Below are 21,094 nucleotides of genomic sequence, written 5' to 3'. Positions count from 1 at the left end.
CAAAAAGTCCTTAAGCTAATATGATAATAGACCCATAACTTTTTGTTGATGTTATTTAGTTGTTTTTCAGTTGTGTCTGACTCTTTGTGACCCCATTTGAGATTTTCTTAGACTCTGAAATATTTGCCATTTCCTTCTCTAACTCATTTTACAGATGAGAAAACTGAAGCAAACAGTTATCTAGGATCACCCAACTAGTAAGATTTTAAGGCTGAATTTGAATTCAGGTCTTCCTGACTCCAGACCCTGCATTCTGGGCCATATGGTGCCACCTAGTGGTCCCTATTAAAATGACCCAGGTCCTCTGACTTTAGATCCTGGACTCTTTCTTGGGTGCAAGACTGCCTAGGGTCATAATTCAATCCTGTTATTTTTCAGAAAAGAAAATTCAAGAGACAGGAAATGACTTGTCCAAGGTCACATTGATAAGTGAGTAGCAGAGCCAGGATTAGAAGAATATCAGAGTCAGAGTTCTACGTTATGATGCTGAAATGAGGCTAAAAATGTTTTCGTCATCCGGCACCTACCCCCCTTTCTTCCAACTTCACAGAATTTAGCTATTACTGAACTTCTCCAAAATGGTGTGGAATAATGGATAGAACTCTGGATCTGGAATAAGGAAGACCTACTTCGCACCTGTGCCATTATAGGAAAGTCTTAACTCTCTGTGTCTCAGTTTCCTCATTTGGAAAATGAGGTGAGGGGACAGCTAGGTGGCACAGTGGATAGAATACCAGCTCTGGAATCAGGAGTATCTAAGTTCAAATCCAGCCTCAGACGCTTAATAACTACCTAGCTGTGTGACCTTGGGCAAGTCACTTAACCCCATTGCCTTAAATAAATATGATTTTTTTTAAAAAAAGAAAGAAAATGAGGGGAGTGGCCTTGATGGCATCTACGATTCTTTTCAGCTCTATATTTATGATTCTGTGATCTTCCTAAGCCAAGTCTCCAACTTGTTCACATTTTCTGAAGCTTCCAAAACAGACTCAGTGGTACTATTCAAGAAAGGTCCTTGGGGGGCTGCTTTAATGACCCAGTGAGGAATGATTTGTAAGTAGCACATCACTTGTTTGCAAGTATTTGGATGATAAGTTCGAATGTTTCCAAGAGTCCCAGTAAGAAAACTCCCTCCCCCTCCCCCCTCCCCCCCACTCTTAAGTCTTTTCTATTTCATGGAGATTTTCTTCTGTTGTGTATGCTACAAAATATGTTTTCATATTTTTAGTGCCTTTGCTAATTCCACTAATTCCAAATGTTTTTTTTTTGCAGCCCTTATCTCTTTTCTGCAGCTTTCACAGACATAATATTTGTTTCCTTTGTACCACCAGTCCTGTTTTCCAAAAGATTTATTTTGTTCTTCTCTTAGTCTTCATAGGCTCTAGGGCATCTCTTTGCTATTTCTGTTGTGGTCTAGAAATCCTGCCTAATCATCTGGTTTAAGGTGTCTCCTCCTCACGGGGACTGCAGTTTCCAGTTAATTGAATCTCAAAGGCTTCATCCTTCCTGGATGTAGCTGATGTTACCATCCACCTCTGAGGATGGGGAGGGACCAAGAGTCTGGGCCAGGTAAGGATAGCATCTCTGGGGATATTCAGCCTGGAGAAGAGGCAATTTAGATGGGAACTTATCATTACCATCACGTATTTGGAATAATTGTCTTGGGGAAGAGGGATAGGACATCTGCGTGTCTCCAAAGGACAGGGAGCCATGGGTAAAAGTTCCAAAAGGGGAACATTTGGGCTTGATGTCTGGAAAACTGTCTTAATGTTGAAAGCAATGGGCTGCTGGTGAGCTGGTGCATTGTGTTCATTGAGGGCAATGATAATAATGTCTGTATCTCATACCCCACGGAGAGCCTTTGGAAAACTCTAAAATGCTCTAAAAATGTGAAGTGTTGTTGCTTTTCTGCCTCTGTTCACATTGGGATGACATTTTTACTCTTTTCTGCTTATCTATTCATCCTTCAAGGCTCAGTCCTATTATCCCAACCCCCCATGAAGCCTTTCTCTGATCACATTAGTCCACAATGATCTCTCTTAGACCTTCTTTCTATGGTTTGCTAAGTATATTCTTTCCAGTGCAGGTAGCAAACCACTTGTCCTAAGTTCTTTTCTCTGTGTTCTAATGAAGACAGGGAGGCAATATTGCTAGGTAGAAAGGGTATGAATCTGGAATCATAGGACATGGATTCAAACCCCAGCTCTTTAGTTTACTTCTTAGACAAGCCACTTCTTGTCCCTAAGCCTCAGTTTCCTCATTTGTAAAATGTGTGTGTGTGTGGGGGGGGTTAGATTTCTTCTGAAGGACCTCCCAGCTTAGATCCATGATCCTAAAACTTCCAGCTTAGACTCTTGCCACTGTGTGGTCTCTTGCTGTTGTGTGGTTCCTAAGAGAGGACAGAGGTTGTCCAAGACCCACTTACTTTTCTGGTTCCCATGATCAGTGACGACATCTCTGGAAACACTTCTCTTGAGCAATCCTTTATTAATAATATGCTGCAGCCCATTTGTGCCAGCCAGGCACTTTCCCAATACTCCCTTGGGTCACCTGAACCTTCAACTTCTCATATCCATACAGCATGCCAAATTCAAATCTGGTCTCAGACACTTAATACTTACTTAGCTGTGTGACCTTAGTCAAGTCACTTAACCCCACTGCCTTGCAAAAACAAAAAAAAAAGTTTATTCATGAAGCATTGCCAAAGAGATGATGAAGAGTCACCTTTGTTTCAGAGAAACTGAAGCCAAAGGACACCCACTCTACTCTCTTCCTATCACTCAGTCCTGGGTCTGCACCATTGTCCATGCAAAGAATCTGTCCAACATAAATGGACCAATGAACTTGAATTGTAAATTGTCCATCTAATGGCTGCCATCCGGTATACCCAGACCATTCCCCAGTGTAAGCCCTTGAGTCAAATCAAAATATAATTAGGGTATTCCATTACTGAGGTGTGCAATCTTTGTTGTGCTATGTTATCAATAGTTAAAAAACAAATAGTAATACAGATGACCACAGAAAATAAGAATCTTTTTCTTTTGTGACATCTAGAGAGTTTGTAGGTGTTGCATACTTCAGAGATTGCTTCCTACTAGAATTTTGTCATGAAAACAGCATTTGTAAAGTCCGATTTCTTTAAATAAGGCTATCTTTTTAAGTGGCTTAAAAATATAATTGGGGGTGGGCCGCTAGGTGGTGCAGTGGATAGAGCACCTGCCCTGGAGTCAGGAGTCCCTGAGTTCAAATTTGGCCTCAGACACTTAATAATTATCTAGCTGTGTGGTCTTGGACAAGTCACTTAACCCCATTGCCTTGCAAAAGACAAAACAAAACTAATATATATATATAAAACTGGGAAATATTTACCAAAATAAATGAAATATAATACACACACACACACACACACACACACACACACATATATATAGCATTACACGTTAAAACTAAGTCAATCTATAGCTCACAAGGATCCTTATGAGTAGTAGCTTCCCTTTCTATGAGTTTGATACCATTGGTCTGGACAATTGGTATTCATCCACTTGATTTTTCTCATGTGGATAGTTGGAACTCCTTGGAGTGTTTGATTTTGGATATCATTTAGGAGTTTCCACACCTCATTTTGGAGTGTTCCAGGGCTTTATGTGTTTACAGGACCATGGAGAGCAGAATTAACCTATATTGTGTCATAAAGCTTTTTGGCTGTATAGTCAACTTTATGGCCTCTTCTCAGAATATTATTTTTTCAAAAATAAAATAGAATGATCAAGAAAACCAAGGATAATGAAAATAACCTTTTTTTAGATTATATGAACTGATCCGGAGTGAAATGAGCAGAACCAGGAGAACAGTGAACATACTGGTAGTAACATTGTGGGATGATCAACTGTGATGGACTTAGCTCCTCTAAACAAAGCTAAAAGGTAAATGTATCTGTGAGGGAGGCTGTGACTCAATGAATCATTCTTACAATAGGAAGGAAGGAGGGGAGCTCCTCTGAAACAAAGGTAACTCTTTAGAATTGTGATGGAAAAACTATTTATATCCAAAGAAATAACTGTGGAGTCTGAATGCAGACCAAAGTAGAATATTTTCACTTTAAAAAATTTTTTTTTGTTTTTTCTTTCTCATGGTTTTTTCCTTTCTTCTTTCACAGCATGACTAATATAGAAATATGTTTAACATGTATATGTATCAGATATATTTATTGTATAACCTGTATAATAGTAATAATAATAACCTGTATAATATAATAACAGATCATTTTCTGTTTTGGGAAAGGGGAAGGAAAGTAGGGAAGGAATGTGGAACTCAAAAATCCTACAAAAATTAAATGTTGAAAACTATTTTTATGTGTAATTAAAAAAAATAAAATTTAAATTTAAAAAATACAGTTCATGTACACCCAAAGGGCAACAAAAATGTGCATACCCTTTGATCCAGCAATACCACTCCTGGGCCTATACCCTGAAGAGATGATGAAAAAGGGTAAAAATATCACTTATACAAAAATATTCATAGCAGCCCTGTTTGTGGTGGCAAAGAATTGGAAATCAAGTAAATGTCCTTCAATTGGAGAATGGCTTAGCAAACTGTGGTATGTGTATGTCATGGAACACTGTTCTATTAGAAACCAGGAGGGATGGGAATTCATGGAAGCCTGAAGGGATTTGAATGAACTGATGCTGAGTGAGATGAGCAGAACCAGAACACTGTCCACCCTAATAGCAACATGGGGATCATGATCAACCCTGATGGACTCCTCATTCCATCAGTGCAACAACCAGGGACAATTTGGAGCTCCCTGCAATGGAGAATACCATCTGTATCCAGAGAAAGAATTGTGGAGTTTGTACAAAGACCAAGGACTATTACCTTTAATTTAGAAAAAAAAAAATCCTGATATCGTATTGTCTGATCTTGCTGTCTCTTTACTTTATGTTTCTTCCTAAAGGATACGATTTCTCTCTCATTGCACTTAATTTGGATCAATGTATACCATGGAAACAATGTAAAGACTGAAAAATTGCCTTCTGTGATGGGGGGAGGGAAGTAAGATTGGGGAAAAATTGTAAAATTCAAAATAAATAAAATCTTTAATTTAAAAAAAATACAGTTCATGGACCCTCTAAAATGTATTTGTGTCTCTTAAGTTAAGAATCCCTATCTAGAAGACTTCATCCTTAGGAAATCTCTCTTCCATTTAAATTTTGATTTGGACAATCTCAATGATGAGGTCATATGGATTGGGGGTGGGGTGTCTATCCCAACTGGATAGGACAGCTAGATTACTCAGTATATAGAGTGCCAGACATGAAGTCAGGAAGACCTGAGTTCAAATCCAGCCTCAGAAATTTAACCAGCTGTGTCAACCAGAGCAAGTCACTTCCCCTGTTTTCCTTAATTCCTCAAGTAAAATGAGCTGGAAAAGGGAATGGCAAATAACTTTGCCAAGAAAACTCCAAAGAGGGTCATGAAGAGTTGAACAGGACTGAAAAATTAATATCCTACCTGGGAAAAATGGTCACTTTTTTTTTACTTTTTTTTACTTTGACCTGGAAATTCCCCTCATACTTCACTACTATTTCCTTTTGCATCTCATTTACCTTTTTTTTAAAAGGTTTTTGCAAGGCAAATGGGGTTAAGTGGCTTGCCCAAGGCCACATAGCTAGGTAATTATTAAGTGTCTGAGACTGGATTTGAACCCAGGTACTCCTGACTCCAGGGCTGGTGCTTTATCCACTATGCCACCTAGCCACCCCTCATTTACCTTTTAATATGACATTGACTTTTGCTCCCCTCCTCTCTTTGTAGGGAATATGCCTCCTTCCTTCCTATTGTAAGAATGATCCATTGAGTCATGGCCTCCATCACAGATAGAGAATTTATATCCCCTCTGTTTAGCCCAAAGGCAGTCTGACCTAGGACTCATAGATAAGATCTGGGAGTTAGAAAGACTTAGGTTCAAGTCTAGTTTTTTTTTAAATTTTATTTAAGGTAATGGGGTCAAATGACTTGCCCAAGGTCATACAGCTAAGCAATTATTGTATCTAAGGTCAAATTTGAACTCAGATCCTCCTGACTCCAGGGCCAGTGCTCTATCCACTGTGCCACCTAGCTACCCCTCAAGGCTAGTCTTTAACACATGCTGGCTGTGTGAGCATGGACAAGTCACTGAACATCCTAATGCTCCAGACAACTTTCTGATACTATAAATTATAAAGCAACTACTATACTGCATTGGTGGAGTGAGTATCCACTCTGGGAATTCTCAGCCATGATGGGATCATAAACCTCCTCAGAACTGACATGCTGCTTTCACACATTTTAAATCTCCTGATTCCCCCCCCCCCCCCCCCCATCCTATAGCCTCAACTCTCCTCTGCTTCTTGGAGTCCCTCCCATTCTTCAAGGTACACCTCAAGCACCAGCTGGAACCTCTTCCTCAAGTTCTAGGGCTCCTGCCTCCCAAACTACTTTTGTCTTGAACCACTTTGTCCCTATTTATACTTACTCACTTTATATTTATGTGACCTGTGTTTTTAATATGTCCTTGGGGGAAGTTTCTTGTAAGTGAATAGATTGTTTCATTCTTCCTACTTGGAACTCCAGTGCCTGGCCTAGAGTAGACTCTTAATAAATGTGTATATTGGGATCAATGTTGGAAGGGATGTGGGAAATCTGGGACACTAATACATTGTTGGTGGAACTGTGAACTCATGTAACCTTTCTGGAGAGCAATTTGGAATTATGCCCAAAGGGCAACAAAATGTGCATACCTTTGATCCAGCAATACCACTACTGGGTCTCTACCCTGAAGAGATGATGCAAAAGGGTAAAAACATCACTTGTACAAAAATATTCATAGCAGCCCTGTTTGTGGTGGCAAAGAATTGGAAATCATGTAAATGTCCTTCAATTGGGGAATGGCTTAGCAAACTGTGGTCTATGTATGTTGTTGGGAGCCAGGGTCTCTAAGCTGTTTGACACAGTCGCAGCAAGAAGACTCAAGGCAGTCACACTGCCTGATGGAACATTTCCTTCTTCAATATATATAGGGATTTCATGCATACCAATATTTATAGGTTTATTATTGATTACAATATTTACTCACCCTAATACTGGAATGACTATAAAGGAAGGATTTCAGAAAAAATTCCTTGAATAAAACAGATTGTAAACTCTGTCCAAATTTAACAGGACTGCCTCTCCCTGAGGCATACAAAAAGGCTTCAACATTATAAAATCTCTTGAAAACCCAACACTGGGAATTCCAAGGAGATGCCAGAATATATACAGGGAAAACAGATACAAGATGGGTCAGATAGAATTCCAGGGAAATTAATAGTTTTTCCCCCCTTACCATACACAGGAATATATGAAAAAGATGGTGAGAAAATAGTTAGTACAGGTGACCAATATGTGAACTCCGGCAGCCTTAGTTTCATGGGAAAGAATAAAAAAGTCACAGAAACTGTGGTTTCTACTAACAAGGCCTGAAAGAAAAATTGGTTATTGTAAGAGTTAACGGATGGGTGGACAAGCATAAAGACCCTCATTATAGATTGTTGAGGGAGTGTATCGAGAAACATTACACAAAAGATATAAAAAACTTTCCATTAAAAAAATTGCTTAATTATTAACTTTAGGGGTAGCTAGATGGCACAGTGGATAGAGCACCGGCCCTGGAGTCAGGAGCACCTGAGTTCAAATCTGTTCTCAGACACTTAATAATTACCTAGCTGTGTGGCCTTGGGCAGGCCACTTAACTCCATTTGCCTTGCAAAAACCTAAAAACAAAACAAAAACAAATTAATAACTTTAAATGAATTAACAATTATACAATGTAGTAATAAATAAGGTAACAGATAGGTTGAGGTCATCATGGTCTGAGTAGGGATAAGAAATCAATTAACTATATGATTATTACTTAAACTTGTAATCACATGATTAAAACTTGTAACCATATGAACTATATGATTGATGATGAAAATTGTACACTCTTGTAACAAAGGAAATGATCTCAGCTTACTTCCTTGCTTGCTTGAAACATACATGATTCTGAGACTATAAAAATAAATCCAAGCAGCTGACAGTCAGTCAACCTGCTCCTGTCTTTGCCCACTTGTTGACTCAACTCATTTTGCCAACTCATGAACTGATGCTGAGTGAGATGAGCACAACCAGAAGAACACTGTACACCCTAACAGCAACATGGGGGTGATGACCAATCTTGATGGACTTGCTCATTCCATCAGCACAACAATCAGGGACAATTTGGGGCTCTCTGCGATGGAGAATACCATCTGTATCCGGAGAAACAACTGTAGAGTTTGAACAAAGACCCAGGACTGTTACCTTAAATTAAATTTAGAAAAAAAACTGATATCAAAAAACAAAACAAAGAAAATAAAGAAAACCTGATATCTTATTGACTGATCTTGGTATCTCTTATACTTTGTTTCTTTCTTATGGATATGATTTCTCTCTCATCACACTCAACTGAGATCAATGCATACCATGGAAACCATGGAAAGACTAATGGAATGCCTGGGGGGGGGGGGGAAGCAAGATTGGAGGAAAAAGTACAATTCTAAATAAATAAATAACTTAAAAAAATAAATGTGAATTGGATTGGCTCCTCAGTAGATGCTTAATCAGTATTGGTTGATGGATTCATTTGAAGAATAATCCCAGACTCCAGGATTTAGAAGGATAAATTCTCCATTTGTATAATGCCTTTCTCTCACACCCTGAGAAAAGAGATCAGAGCCCAGTAGGAAGCTGGAGGTTTGAGAGCTGACCTGGACTGAAGCAGGAGATGACTACAAAATCCATGACAAAATCCTTGTTGGGGCTTTATTGGAAAACATCTCCTGACAGGGACCTCATCATCTCCTGAGGCAACCCATTGAATCAGGTTTGGTTTTTTGGGGTTTTTTTTTTACTCTTTTTGGATAGTTCTCATTGTTGGGATGCTCTGTCCTATATAGAGATCATAATTATAATCATAATGATTATTATTATAATGGAGATAATAATAGCACCTTCCTATTAGGTCTGTTGTGAGGAGCCTAGGAAATGCTCTTGAAAAGCACAGACAGTCTATGAGAGGAGGGGTTTCTCTTTCCCTCCCTCCCACCTTCCTTCCTTCCTTCCTTTTCTTCCTCTCTCCCTCAATTTCCCCCTCCCTCCCTTCCTACATCTCTTCTTTCCTCTTTCCCTTCCTCCTTCCTTTCTTATTCCTCCAGCCATTTTTCTTCCTTCTTTTCATCTTCCCTTTTTCCTTCCTCCCTTTCTTCATCCCTCCCTCCATTCTTTCATTCCTTTCTTCCTTCCTCCCATCCTCCCTCCCTCCCTCCCTCCCCCCCCCCATCTATTCCTTAAGACCACCCTTCAGATGCTTGAATCTTAATGCTTCTCAGCAAAGTTTTTCTTCTCCAGGTTAAATTACATGTTCAGTTCTCTCAATTGAGGATCAATTAACCTCCTGATTCTAGAGAACCCAAAGTGTTAGATTGAGGAGTTTGGGTAATAGGGAGCAGCTAAAGATTTCAAAGAATCATGAATTTAGAACTGGAAAAGTCCTTCAAGGTTATTGTGTTACTTGAAAATCTCCCTACAATGGAATATTCAAGGCTCCCCTAAATCTGGGGTCCAATCTGATTCTGAAGAAAGAGGCAGGGAGTTCCAGATTGATTAAATGAACCATTTAATGATCAAAGTGGAATATCTACATTGAGGCAGTCTAGGGCAGTTTTAAGACAACATATTAGAACCCAGCAAAGACTCCCACTGTCCCCTCCTCCCCCCCCAACCCCCAGGCCCTCATGGTAAGTATAGAATTCAGACAAAGGGAGGAGGAGTTGTAGAATATGTTAGTTATTGACTGACATTTTGGAGTTTCCTCTGCTCATCACTGGGCTTGTGTCCCAGACACCTGGATCCCCAATCAGTGTTGTTTTGGTTAGAGTTCTAGAACATTAGAGACCTTGTACTGGTCACTGTTGATGTGCCCCAGTCAGTGTGTTTTCTTTTGTCTTACATTAATCTTAGTTTACATTAATCAATGAGAGGAAATCCATATTATTATTATTATTATTATTATTATTATTATTATTATTTTTACTATTATGACTTTTACTTATAGAAATTTTTGTTGGAATACCACATTATTCATGATCTTTGCTGCTAGAGACTTGCTAGGGAATCCTCATCCTCATCATGACTTTCACTGCTTAAAAAGGCCCACACTATAATGGCTTTTATAGCTGGGTTCAAATTATGATTTTCATTAAAAGGGACCCTACAAAACCCTCATTTCTCAGGTGGGGAAAACTGAGGTCCAAAAAAGTGACTTGCCCAAGGTCACACAGCAAATGAGGGTCAGGGGTAGGATCTGAGCCCAGGTTTTCCTAATTCCAGGTCCAGTATACCACCCTAATAATGTTTGTCCTTTATTTCTGAATGAATACCACAACACCAGGGAGGTGATGCCATATCAAGCATGCGAATTGGATTTCCATGAGGAGGAGCTGTGCTAAGTCCCCAGCCTCACTTTTTCCCCCAAACCCATCTGGGTCCAGTGACCAGATATGAATCAGGATGATTGGAGTTAGCTCTGGATGCAAGGCAATCAGGGTTAAGTGACTTGCCCAAGGTCACATAGTTAGTAAGAGTCAAGTATCTGAGACTGAATTTGAATTCCGGTCCTCCTAATGCCAAAGCCAGTGCTCCTTCCACTCCGCCACCTAGCTGTACCTACTCTACCCTACCTCTACCAAAATGGGGTTGAAGAAAAATAAGGGGATTCTGATCACACTTCCATCTCCTTGGCTCCTCATAAGGTGGTTCAAGTTGGAGAGGGGAGTTCAACTGTGAATAGGTTCCAAGAACTAAAGTTCTGTTGCTCACCAGGAAAACAACTAGTGCTCATCCAGGAGCTCACCTTCAAGAGGCTGGTTGTGGGGGCTGGAACCTCAGTTATTGCCAGGTTTCTGTAGAATCTCAGAGCTGGGAAAGTCATTGAGTTCATCCTGTACCAGCAATGGAATGCCCTCGACCATCTATCTAGTGCTCAGGGCAATGCCTGGCGCCTGGCGGGCACTTGATGCATGTCTGTTAGCTGGGGGAGGGCAGAAGCAGAGCCCTGGACAGTTTGACTTCATAGAAAAATTGACCTTAAGTCAAAATCTGCCTTTCTCAGACTCCAACCCCCACCCACCCATCCAACTGCTACTAGTTCTATTCCTTGGGGCCAAGCAGAACCTTCACTATCCAGATATCTTTGGGTGAGGTTCTCCACTCTTGTCTCAGTTTCTTCTGTAAAATAAGGGGAATGGGCTAGATGACTTCTGAGATCTCTTCCAACTCCATATTTGTGACTCAATGTTCCTAAATATTTGAAAGACTGGTCTTCAAACTGAGTGGCTTTCTCTTCTCTTCTATGGAGGGCCTGCAGAGTCCAAACCCCCATTTTACAATTGGGTAAACTGAAGCCTGAAGGCTTGAGATCACAGGGTCATAGATTGAAAGTTGGAAGGAACTTTTGAGGCCCTTTAATCCAATGATATCAAGTTCAAATGGAAACAGGAATCACTAAACCACACCTCAGAAAACTGCACATTAGCATTATCTGTGTTTTGTTTTTTCATATAATTTGTTAAATATTTCCCAATTATCTTTTTAAAAATTATTATTGCTGTTGTTCACTTATTTTTCAGTCTTGTTCAACTCTTCCCATTTAGTATAAATGGATTAATTGTCATTGTTAGTTTGTAAATGGATTAATTGGAGCAACCCAGATGGAAGTGGTGGAAATTTAAAAGACACCAACTCTTGGTTGACTTCCTCCTGTGATGGTCATTCTGGAAAGAGAAGGGAGACAATACTCTTAAGAGAAGGGACTTTGAGCTCTCCTATCTTAGGTTGACCAATGGCCTCCTGAACAGTGACATCTATTTATTTGTTTGCTTTTGCCTCTACTTTTGTCCTTTCAATTTGGGTGAAAGAGATTAATCTGGAAGTGATGACCTTATGAGTTGGAAGGTCAGGAGAGAGAGCTCCATGATGTCCAGTATGGATCTGAAGCTCCAAGCCCAGCATCCATGCCTCAAAGAGGCACTGGGAGGACACCCAACTGTAACTGGAACATTGGTTCATCTGGAAATCATTAGTCAATAAACATTTAGATATGCCAGGAAGTTCTAGGGACACAAATCCAGACAAAACCTGTCCTTGAGGAGCTTGCTATCAAAGGGAGAAGACAGAAGACACAAAAGGAAGAGAGGGTGGTGAGGAAGGGGAATGTTTCTGACCCATTCTTGACATGGGGGCATGATGAGGAAGTCAAAGAAGTCTTAGAGTAGTGCAGGTGGGGGAGAAAGGAGATGCTTTGACCTGGGCTCCTTCCTTCAATTGAAGTTCATGGCCCCAACCTCCAATCAGGACAGAAGGTGGTGATGAGGTAGAGTTCCAAGACTGATGAATGGATGATGATGGAATCTGATGGCTACACTACTTTTGAACATGGAACTGGTGGGACCAGTGCTATGTAGAAACCATATTCAATCTGAATGAGATGAAGGTGAGGAGATGCTTAGGTTTACCCTGTGACCCAGAGATTCTCTTACCAAGCATATATCACAAGGAGCATATGATAAGAAGAAAGTTCCCATACATAGCAAAAATAATTATAGAAGCATTTTTTTGTGATAGAAAAAAAATTGGAAACCTAAATCAATGCTCAGTGATTGGGGAGCATTGTGGTCTTAGTTTCCTTATCTGTCAAATGAGCTGAAGAAGGAAATGTCAAACCACTCCAGTATCTTTGCCAAGAAAATTGCAAATGGTGTCACCAAGGGTAGGACAGAATGGAAAAGATCAAACAACAAAAGTCTCAGAGATCAGGCATTAAGATTAAGGAGGGCTGGGACTTGCACAAGATGGGACCTGAGCTGAGAGCTGAAGGAGGCTGGGGAATATGGTCTTATGTGACTGGCAGATCAAGTCAGCTATAGAATGCCTGTTCTTTGTCTTTCTTTCCTGAAGAAGACCACACCATCAAAGAGGTGGTGTCATAACAAGCACATGAATTGGATTTGAGTGAGTGGGGGTTGTGCTAGGTCACCAGCCTCACTTTCTCCTCCAGAGGTATCTGGGTTCTGTGGCCAGATATGGATTAGGGTGACTGGAGATAGCTCTGGTTGTGAGGCCAAGTTAAAGTGACTGAGAATTAAGTTTTCACTAAGTGGTAAATACTGTGTTAAATCCAGGAGATAACCCCTCTCAAAGAAGTTACATTTTGATGCAGTGAAACTATAATCATGAGGGAGGGATATGATGGTTAGGGAGGGACACTTTCTTCTGGAAAGTTAATAGGATGATGAATTGGCACAATCAGTCCAGGAACAATAGTAGAGCTGAGCTGATTTTATCATGGTTCATGGAGACTCCTAGACTATTTTTCAGGGTTTCAGCAAATCCTCTCTTGGACATGGTCAGTCAAAAGTGTAGCCCGTGACTACATGATGAAGGACCAGAACCCATCACAGAGAGTCTGTGTAGGTTCTGAATCTGTAGCTTCTCAAGCCTTTCCAGAAACAGGCTCCCCAATCTTAAGTGGGCTGGCAGCAGAAAGAGCTGGGTTGGTCCTGAGGATTGGGGCTCCCTTTGACCACATTCCTGTTACACTGGTAATTAATAGGTGCCTAATAAATGTTCAGTGATTGGTTGTATGCACCTATTGAAGTTCAGGTCAGTTCCCCTTGTGGGGCAGAGGCCCTGTTTTTTCTTTTATATTCTTTTAGTCTTTATTTTCCCAGGGCTTAGGATAGTCTCTGCCATATAGATGGAGCTTAATAAAAGCTTGTTGGATAGACTGGCACTTTTCTTTCCACCAAAGGCTGAGAGGTGAGCAAGTGGTTGAGCAGTGCCCACAAGTGAAAGCCAGAGACTCCTTCTGGTTGGATCAAATCAAGCAATGTGAAGGGCTTGTGAAATCTCAGCTCACTGGTGCTAGTCCAAGGGGCACTGGGTTCTCCTGGGTTCTCCTTGCCAGGTTCCTTCACTTTATGCATCAGACACACCAGGAAAATGATTTTGGCTTCATTAGTACTGATGCCACTTGAAACTCCCCTGGGCTGGCATCACCAAGCCTTGGTTTCTAGCAGGGCACCAGAGCAGTCAAGGAGCAAAGACACACAGAATTTGACTTAGAACTCAAGAAGGCCTGGGAGACCAATTGTTTTCATTTTATTGTTTGTGTATGTATGTATGTATGTATATATATATGTATATATATATACATATATATATACATATATGTATATATACATATATACACACACACACACACACACACACACACATATATATATATATATATATATATATATATATATATATATATATGGTCGGTTGGTTTGTTTTTTGCAAGGCAAAGGGGTTAAGTGACTTGCCCAAGGACACACAGCTAGGTAATTATTAAGTGTCTGAGGCCACATTATTTGAACTCAGGTCCTCCTGACTCCAGGGCTGATGCTCTATCCACTGTGCCACCTAGCTGCCCCTACTTTATTGTATTTTTCAGTTAATAAGTATATTTTTCCTTCCTTTCATTGCCACCCCCAACGTAAAGGTAAAAATAAAATCCTTGGAACCAATATGTATAGTCTAGCAAACCAAATTCCCCTGTTGGCCATCTCATTCTGCACCCAGAGTCCATCTATCACCTATCAGGAGGAACAGGCTTCATCATGGGGTCTCTGATCATTATGTTGACCAGAGAATTTGAGTCTTTTGATGTTTCTCTTAATGATGATGTTATTGTATAAATTGTTCTAGTTCTGCTCGTGTCCACCTGCATCGGTTCATATATATATATATTTATTTAGGTTTTTGCAAGGCAAATGGGTTAAGTGGCTTGCCCAAGGCCACACAAGCTAGGTAATTATTAAGTGTCTGAGACCAGATTTGAACCCAGGTCCTCCTGATTCCCAGGCCGGTGCTTTATCCACTACACCACCTAGCCACCCCGGTTCATATATGTTTTCTAAGGTTTCTCAAAACCTGTTCTTTTATTATTTCTTATGGCACATTCATATAGTGATTTGGTCCGTTTCCCACTAGGTTCCTTCCTCAATTTAAAGGGGTTTTTTTGGCCACAGAAAAAAAGCTTCTAAAAATATAGGAACTTTCCTTCCTTGGAGACTAAGTCAATTCGATTCAACAATCATATACTGTTGTTGTTCAGTCGTTTCAGTTGTGTCTGACTCATGATGATCTCATTTGAGGTTTGTCATTTCCTTCTCCAGCTTATTCCAAATGAGGAAACTGAGGCAAACAGGGTTAAATGATTTGCCCAGGATCACCCAGCCTGTAAGAGTCTGAGGCTGGATTTGAACTCCGGTATCCCTGATTCCAGGCCCTGGTTCTATCCACTGAGTGATGGCCCAGTGATTAGAGCCCTAGCCCTAGACCTGAAGTCAGAAACTCATCTCCGGTTGTTCGAATCCAGCCTCAGGCACTTACAACCTGGGTGACCTTGGGCAAGTCATTTAACCTTATTTACTTCAGTTTTCCTCATCTATAAAAGGAGATGGAGGACAGGGCAAACCCCTCCAGTATCTTTGCCCCAAATGGGGTCAGGAAGAGTCAGACAGACTGAACAACAAAACTGTCCAGTTCTGTCTGTATCAATATCGGTCATTATTATCATCTGCTATGCTCACAATCTTCTTGGGCCAAGTTTCAATTAAAAAAACAAAACGGACTGCACCTAAATTGGAAATGAATTACTCTGAGATTCTCTGCACACTGTTACATAATTGGCTTGCTAGTCTTGCCAAATCGGAGACATTGGTTTCAGGAAGGCAATGAGTGAACAAACCTCTACTGAGCTACCGGGGCAGCCTGTGTTTATTAGGCCTGGGCAAAGGGGCAGAGGGGAGACCATATCCACCCAAGGTAACATTCTTCCCCAGACTCACAGAACTGGAAGGATTAGGGTGAGGGGCCTCCCAGGGCAACCCATTCTGGAGGTCACCCAACCTCTTCTTGAAGAGAGAAATTAAGTCCTCCACTTTCTCCCTGGCAACCCACTCTACTTTGGGATAATTCAGATAGTTCCATTCTAATTTCAAACCCAAATGGCTATTTGGCCACTTCTCCTATTGCTCTTGGGGCAAGCTGGAAGAGGTCTAATCTTTCCTCCTGGGGGTAGACCTTCAAATGTTTCCTCCTGGTCTCTTCTGGATAAAACATACCTGGTTCCTTCCTCTCTTGGTTACTTATTTCTGGCTTCTCCAACTGTGGTTACCCCTGTCCCCCAGAACTGAACACTACCATGTCCTCTTTCCTATAAGCTACATCTCTCTTCATTCTTTTGAAGAATGCCTTGCCGTTTTTTGTTTTTTTCTGCTAATACATATTGAGGCCCCCAGATCACCTTCAGAACTGTTGGCCAACCATCTCATACTTGAGAGTTGGATTGTTGACTTTTCATCGTTTCCCATTGTACTTCTATCTCTTTTAATCTAACTAGATCCAGCCCTCTGATCTTTCAGGATCCTGACTCCTTGAACCATGGCCTTTCTTAGCTATCCCTCATAGATTGATGTCATCTCTCAATTTGATGTGCATTTCTTCTTTCCCTTTCTCTAAGTCATTGTTAGCCAGCCACCAGACTGGACAGGAAGGAGAGGCCTTGACTGAGCTGTTTCTCCTCTTCCCTCCCTAACTCCCACCCTTTAGAGGAAGATATTTTAGGTTGCAAGGGTCTGAAGGCTGTTAATACTTTCCAATTCCCTATTGCATCCTAAATAGCTCCCCCAGATCAATCGGTGGCAGTATCAGGAGCCAAGAACAAACTGAACATAGAGTCACCCACAAATGGGAGATAAAGACTTTTCAACAGTTATGAGACTCCTTTGCCACTTGTGCTCAGTTTGAGACTATTTTACCCTAGACTCTTGGTATATGAGGAAGGATATTTACTACCAGGGGACTTACTGGACCCCTTTAGTGACTATTCTGTCTAGAAACTATTTTCAATCGGTTAACTGAATTCTCAACTGATCACTTTGACAGGTGGGGAAGTCCACTGGTCAGGGCTCAGTGCCAGAGGCAATAGAGAATTACTCCTGATAACTTAGGGGAACCCCCCATGATCCTGACAGGGAGATGTAGCCAAGTGCTGAGGACCCCAAGATTTGTCTGTGAGATTGGGAGTTAAGTAAAGATGCTCGAGGCCTGCAGTGTTTTGCTTATAAAGGAAATTACAAGTTGGCCAACAGATGATTAGAACAGAAAGAGAAATAGTTGTGGGAGATCTGAACCTGGAAGTAACTTGCCTGAGGTCACCCAGCAAATTGGAGGCAGAGGTTAATTCTAGAGAATTCTAGGAATTCTAGAGAATTCATTTTGAGCAGAAAGCAAACTTCTAGCTTGGCAGATGAGTAAATCGAGGCCCAGAGAGGTCCCTGGCTCAAGGTCACGCAGCCTGTCAGAAGCAGACCTGCACCCCAGGTCTTCTGACTCTGTCTGACACTCCAAGGTGACCTCCGGTCTCTTCTGGACCTCTGGTATGCCCCACCATTTGAACAGGAGTTCCTCCAGGGCAGGGCCTGGATTTGCCTTTCCCTTGGTACCTGGGCACTTTGCTGATTAACTGAAGCCCAACCCGTGCAGCCCAACAACCCCAGGAGATCAGGCTGATGTTGGGGTGTGGGTCCTGGAGGCCACCCCCCCGACCCCAATGACCTCCCTGCTTTATCAGGGGATCACTGAGGACACATCCTGACAGGAGACAGGTGAGGGCAGCTACACTCACTTGTTCTTCCACTTGGTAAAAGGGATAAATGAGCAGGACTCACTGACTCCTGGTGAGATCTGTGATGCCAGATAATGCTCCCCCCCCTCCCCGCACCCCATCACATGTCATGCCCAGGACCCCATGTGACTCAGGAAATGTTAACAGGACTGAACCAGAGGCAGGCTTCACAGATAATTCACATCCTATTTATTTGTAGGTTCTTCGAACAGATGGAGCAGAAGTCCAATAACGAAAGTCACAAACACGTCACGTCCCATGCAGCGTCTGACTGGGGGCTGCTGTTGATAGAGCACGAATCGGGTCCCCTTGGTCTCACGCCCAGGTCTGCCACCAGCAGTTACTCCTCCTCATACTTGTGCTTTATGTGCTTCCAGAGCTTCTGCATTGGGAAAACAAAGGCCCAACTGAAATCTCCTGGCCTTGCTGCCTCCCATCTCCCAAACAAGAATGAACCATAAGTGGGAACTTGGGTTTTGGATAAAATCTTAAAGGGAACTCTGGCAGGCTTTAGTTGCAGGAAGAGGTTACACACTAAGGGGCACTGTCTTCTATTTGATGAGGGAACATCTAAAGGTGACATGGCCCTCCTTTCCACCATCATCCTAAATGCCTCCCACCCCATGGAGTCTGTCAGATGCAAGGGCCCTCAAAATTTCCCTGAAAAGGAGCCATCTCATTTCCCCTAAGTCTGACTGCTGATGTGCCCTATCTCTCAGTCAAAGCAACAGGTACCTGGTAGCAGCAGCAGTCTGCTGGGAGACCCACCAGGCAAGCCTTTAGGTGCATGGGGCACATCTGGAGTCACACTGACCCTCTAGGACAACCAGGGGTCGCTCCTCATTCCCCCAGGAGTTAGGGGATGACTTCAGACGAGTTCTTTTAAGTAACTTCTTCAAAGGTTTTTGATCCAAACACTCCTTGATTGAGACCTACTGGTCTACAGAAACTTCCTGAGCTAGGGGATCCTGCCATTCTTAGGCCTCCCTGAGCCTAAAGGAGTCTCTTCTGCTGTTCCCAATTGTAAAACTCATCTTCCTGGAGCACAGAAAATCAAACTCATCCCATTACAGATCTAGGCCAATAGACTTCAATCTCATTTTACAGAGCATGGAACCCAGGTCCAGAGGTAAGCAGCAGAAATGGGACTGGAGAGAAACCAGGAGGAATTTGCATGAACTGGTGCTGAGCTCAATGAGCAGAACCAGAAAAACACTGTATACCCTAACAGCAACATGGGGGTGATGATCAACCCTGATGGACTCCTCATTCCATCAGTGCAACAACCAGGGACAATTTGGAGCTCCCTGCAATGGAGAATCCCATCTGTATCCAGAGAAACAACTGTGGAGTTTGTACAAAGACCAAGGACTATTACCTTTAATTTAGAAAAAAAAAATATCTTATTGTCTGATCTTGCTCTTATACTTTATGTTTCTTCCTTAAGGACATGATTTCTCTCTCATCACATTCAATTTAAATCACTGTATACCATAGAAACAATGTAAAGACTGGCAAATTGCCTTCTAAGGGGTGGGGGTGGGAAGTAAGATTAGGGGAAAAAAATTATAAAACTCAAAATAAATAAAATATATAAAAAAAAAAACAGGACTGGAACCCAAATTTGCAGACTCCAGATTTACTTATCCTCATCAGATCTTTGGTTCAGTTAACAGAAAACAAGCCCTGGACCACAGCAGATGCAGGCACAGACAACACAGGTTACTGAATGTCATTAGCAAACCCATAAAATGGTACATTTGGGGAAGACACTGCTGAAGCAGGGACCCATTCTAGGACAATAGTTGTATTATGGAAAACTCTAGGAGAAGGTCCTGAAGACCACAAGGTCCAAGAGGACTGAACATTGCCTTGAGGCCCTCTTTTCCTGCACTGTCCTGACAAGCCAGAGGCTTGGACAGTTAGGAAGACATCAGGCAGGGGCACGCCACCCCAAATTATCCAGGAATCACCATTAGCTTATCAGGGTGGCTGTGGCATTTTCACAGAGAAAGGGCAGTCACTGATGCTGACCACAGGGGAATGAATGTTAGTGCCGTGGGCAGCTTCGGACCCTGTCCAAGAGAAGGGGAAAGTGAGATTCCACAGCGGGACAGGGCCCCTGGGACCACCTTGATCTTATTTTCAAGACTGATATTACCAAGAGGCAGAGGGCCAAGGGTCAAGCTTGAAGTGACCAGTCAAGATGCTGGGTAGGAAAAACATAAGGCGCCTGGTCCATGGGGCAAGTCCTCCCAGGAGACCTATGTGACTGCAGGCTTGTTTCCATTCCAAGGTCTGATGATTGCCTTTAGATCAAGTTCAAGGCCCGTCAAGGTTCGCAGGCTTTAAGAACCCCCGCCTAACTGCGGTGCCCCTTGCCCTCCTGCCTCTGCCAGGCTCTTCCCCCTTCTCAGCCGGTGGGTTTCCATTCTAAGGCTTAACTCGAATGTTCGGTGGCCCCTCCCTGGGATGAAGGGTCCTGACACAGGGTCCCCCCGCGCGGGGGGCCTCAACCCCGTCACCTTACGAAGGAAAGGGGGGAACCCGAGCAATGGGGCCGAACAGCCGGGCTCCGCCCAGGGAGGACTTCTAACTAGACTTTTATTTCCAGCACTGACCACCGCCCCCCCCCCCAGGGATGGGTAAACTGAGGCCCAGGGCACCCCCAAGCCCCCGGGGGGGGGCGAGGCTGGGCCCCCTGCAAAGCCCCGTCCGTGGGGGGGGCTCCCCCCAAGCACGTGACGCGGCCCCCCAGGTGCCCCCTCGGTCCTCCCCGTGACCTTGGGAAGGGCATCCGTCCCCGGGCCTCGGCGCCCCCCTCCGCGGCATCGGGCGTTGAGGGTCACATCCGGGGGGACCTGTCCCCCGCGGCCCAAGGTCAGGGGTCGCTGGGTCGCTGGCCCCCGCCGCCCTCACCCCTTGGTTGATGCTCTCGTAGATGGCGTCGCCGCCCTGGTCGAAGGCCCGCTCGAAGAACAAGACGCCCACGGCGATGGTGAGCGCGAAGGTGGAGGTCCTGCGGAAGAAGACGGAGTACACCCTCCCGAGCAGCGTCGAGGGCGCCATGTTTCCCGGGCCTGGCCTTAACCGCGCCTGCGCCCGCGCCCGCGCCTGCGCGGCAGCGGTCTCTTAGCCAGGGGGAGGAGCTTCCTCACCAGCGGCTTCACGGGATTGTAGTTCCTCCGGAAAGGAGGCGTCCCCTGAACTTCCCCCCCCCGGCACTCTCCTGCTCTCAACTTGGCCAGCGAGTCGGGTCTCACA

At 43.0% G+C, this 21,094-nt stretch overlaps 1 protein-coding gene across 1 annotated transcript; it reads right to left on the bottom strand.

The window, feature by feature from the left end:
- Positions 1-17,996: 17,996 nt before the first annotated feature.
- Positions 17,997-20,941, bottom strand: UQCR10 (ubiquinol-cytochrome c reductase, complex III subunit X). Its single transcript, XM_074206299.1, has 2 exons — positions 20,750-20,941; positions 17,997-18,212 (listed from the first exon to the last, which is right to left on the bottom strand). Exons 1-2 carry the CDS (start codon positions 20,897-20,899, stop codon positions 18,171-18,173), a joined length of 192 nt encoding a protein of 63 aa, XP_074062400.1. The 5' UTR covers positions 20,900-20,941; the 3' UTR covers positions 17,997-18,170.
- Positions 20,942-21,094: the final 153 nt, after the last annotated feature.

Source organism: Macrotis lagotis, chromosome X, assembly GCF_037893015.1.
Source record: "Macrotis lagotis isolate mMagLag1 chromosome X, bilby.v1.9.chrom.fasta, whole genome shotgun sequence".
Classification (NCBI taxonomy): Eukaryota; Metazoa; Chordata; class Mammalia; order Peramelemorphia; family Peramelidae; genus Macrotis; species Macrotis lagotis.
This window is presented reverse-complemented; position numbering and strand designations above follow the sequence as displayed.

Coding starts and splice junctions, on each gene's coding strand:
- UQCR10 (XM_074206299.1), bottom strand. CDS start 20,899: ATGGCGCCCTCGACGCTGCTCGGGAGGGTGTACTCCGTCTTCTTCCGC. Junction 18,213..20,749: donor ACGAGAGCATCAACCAAGGG/GTGAGGGCGGCG, acceptor TTCCCAATGCAG/AAGCTCTGGAAGCACATAAA.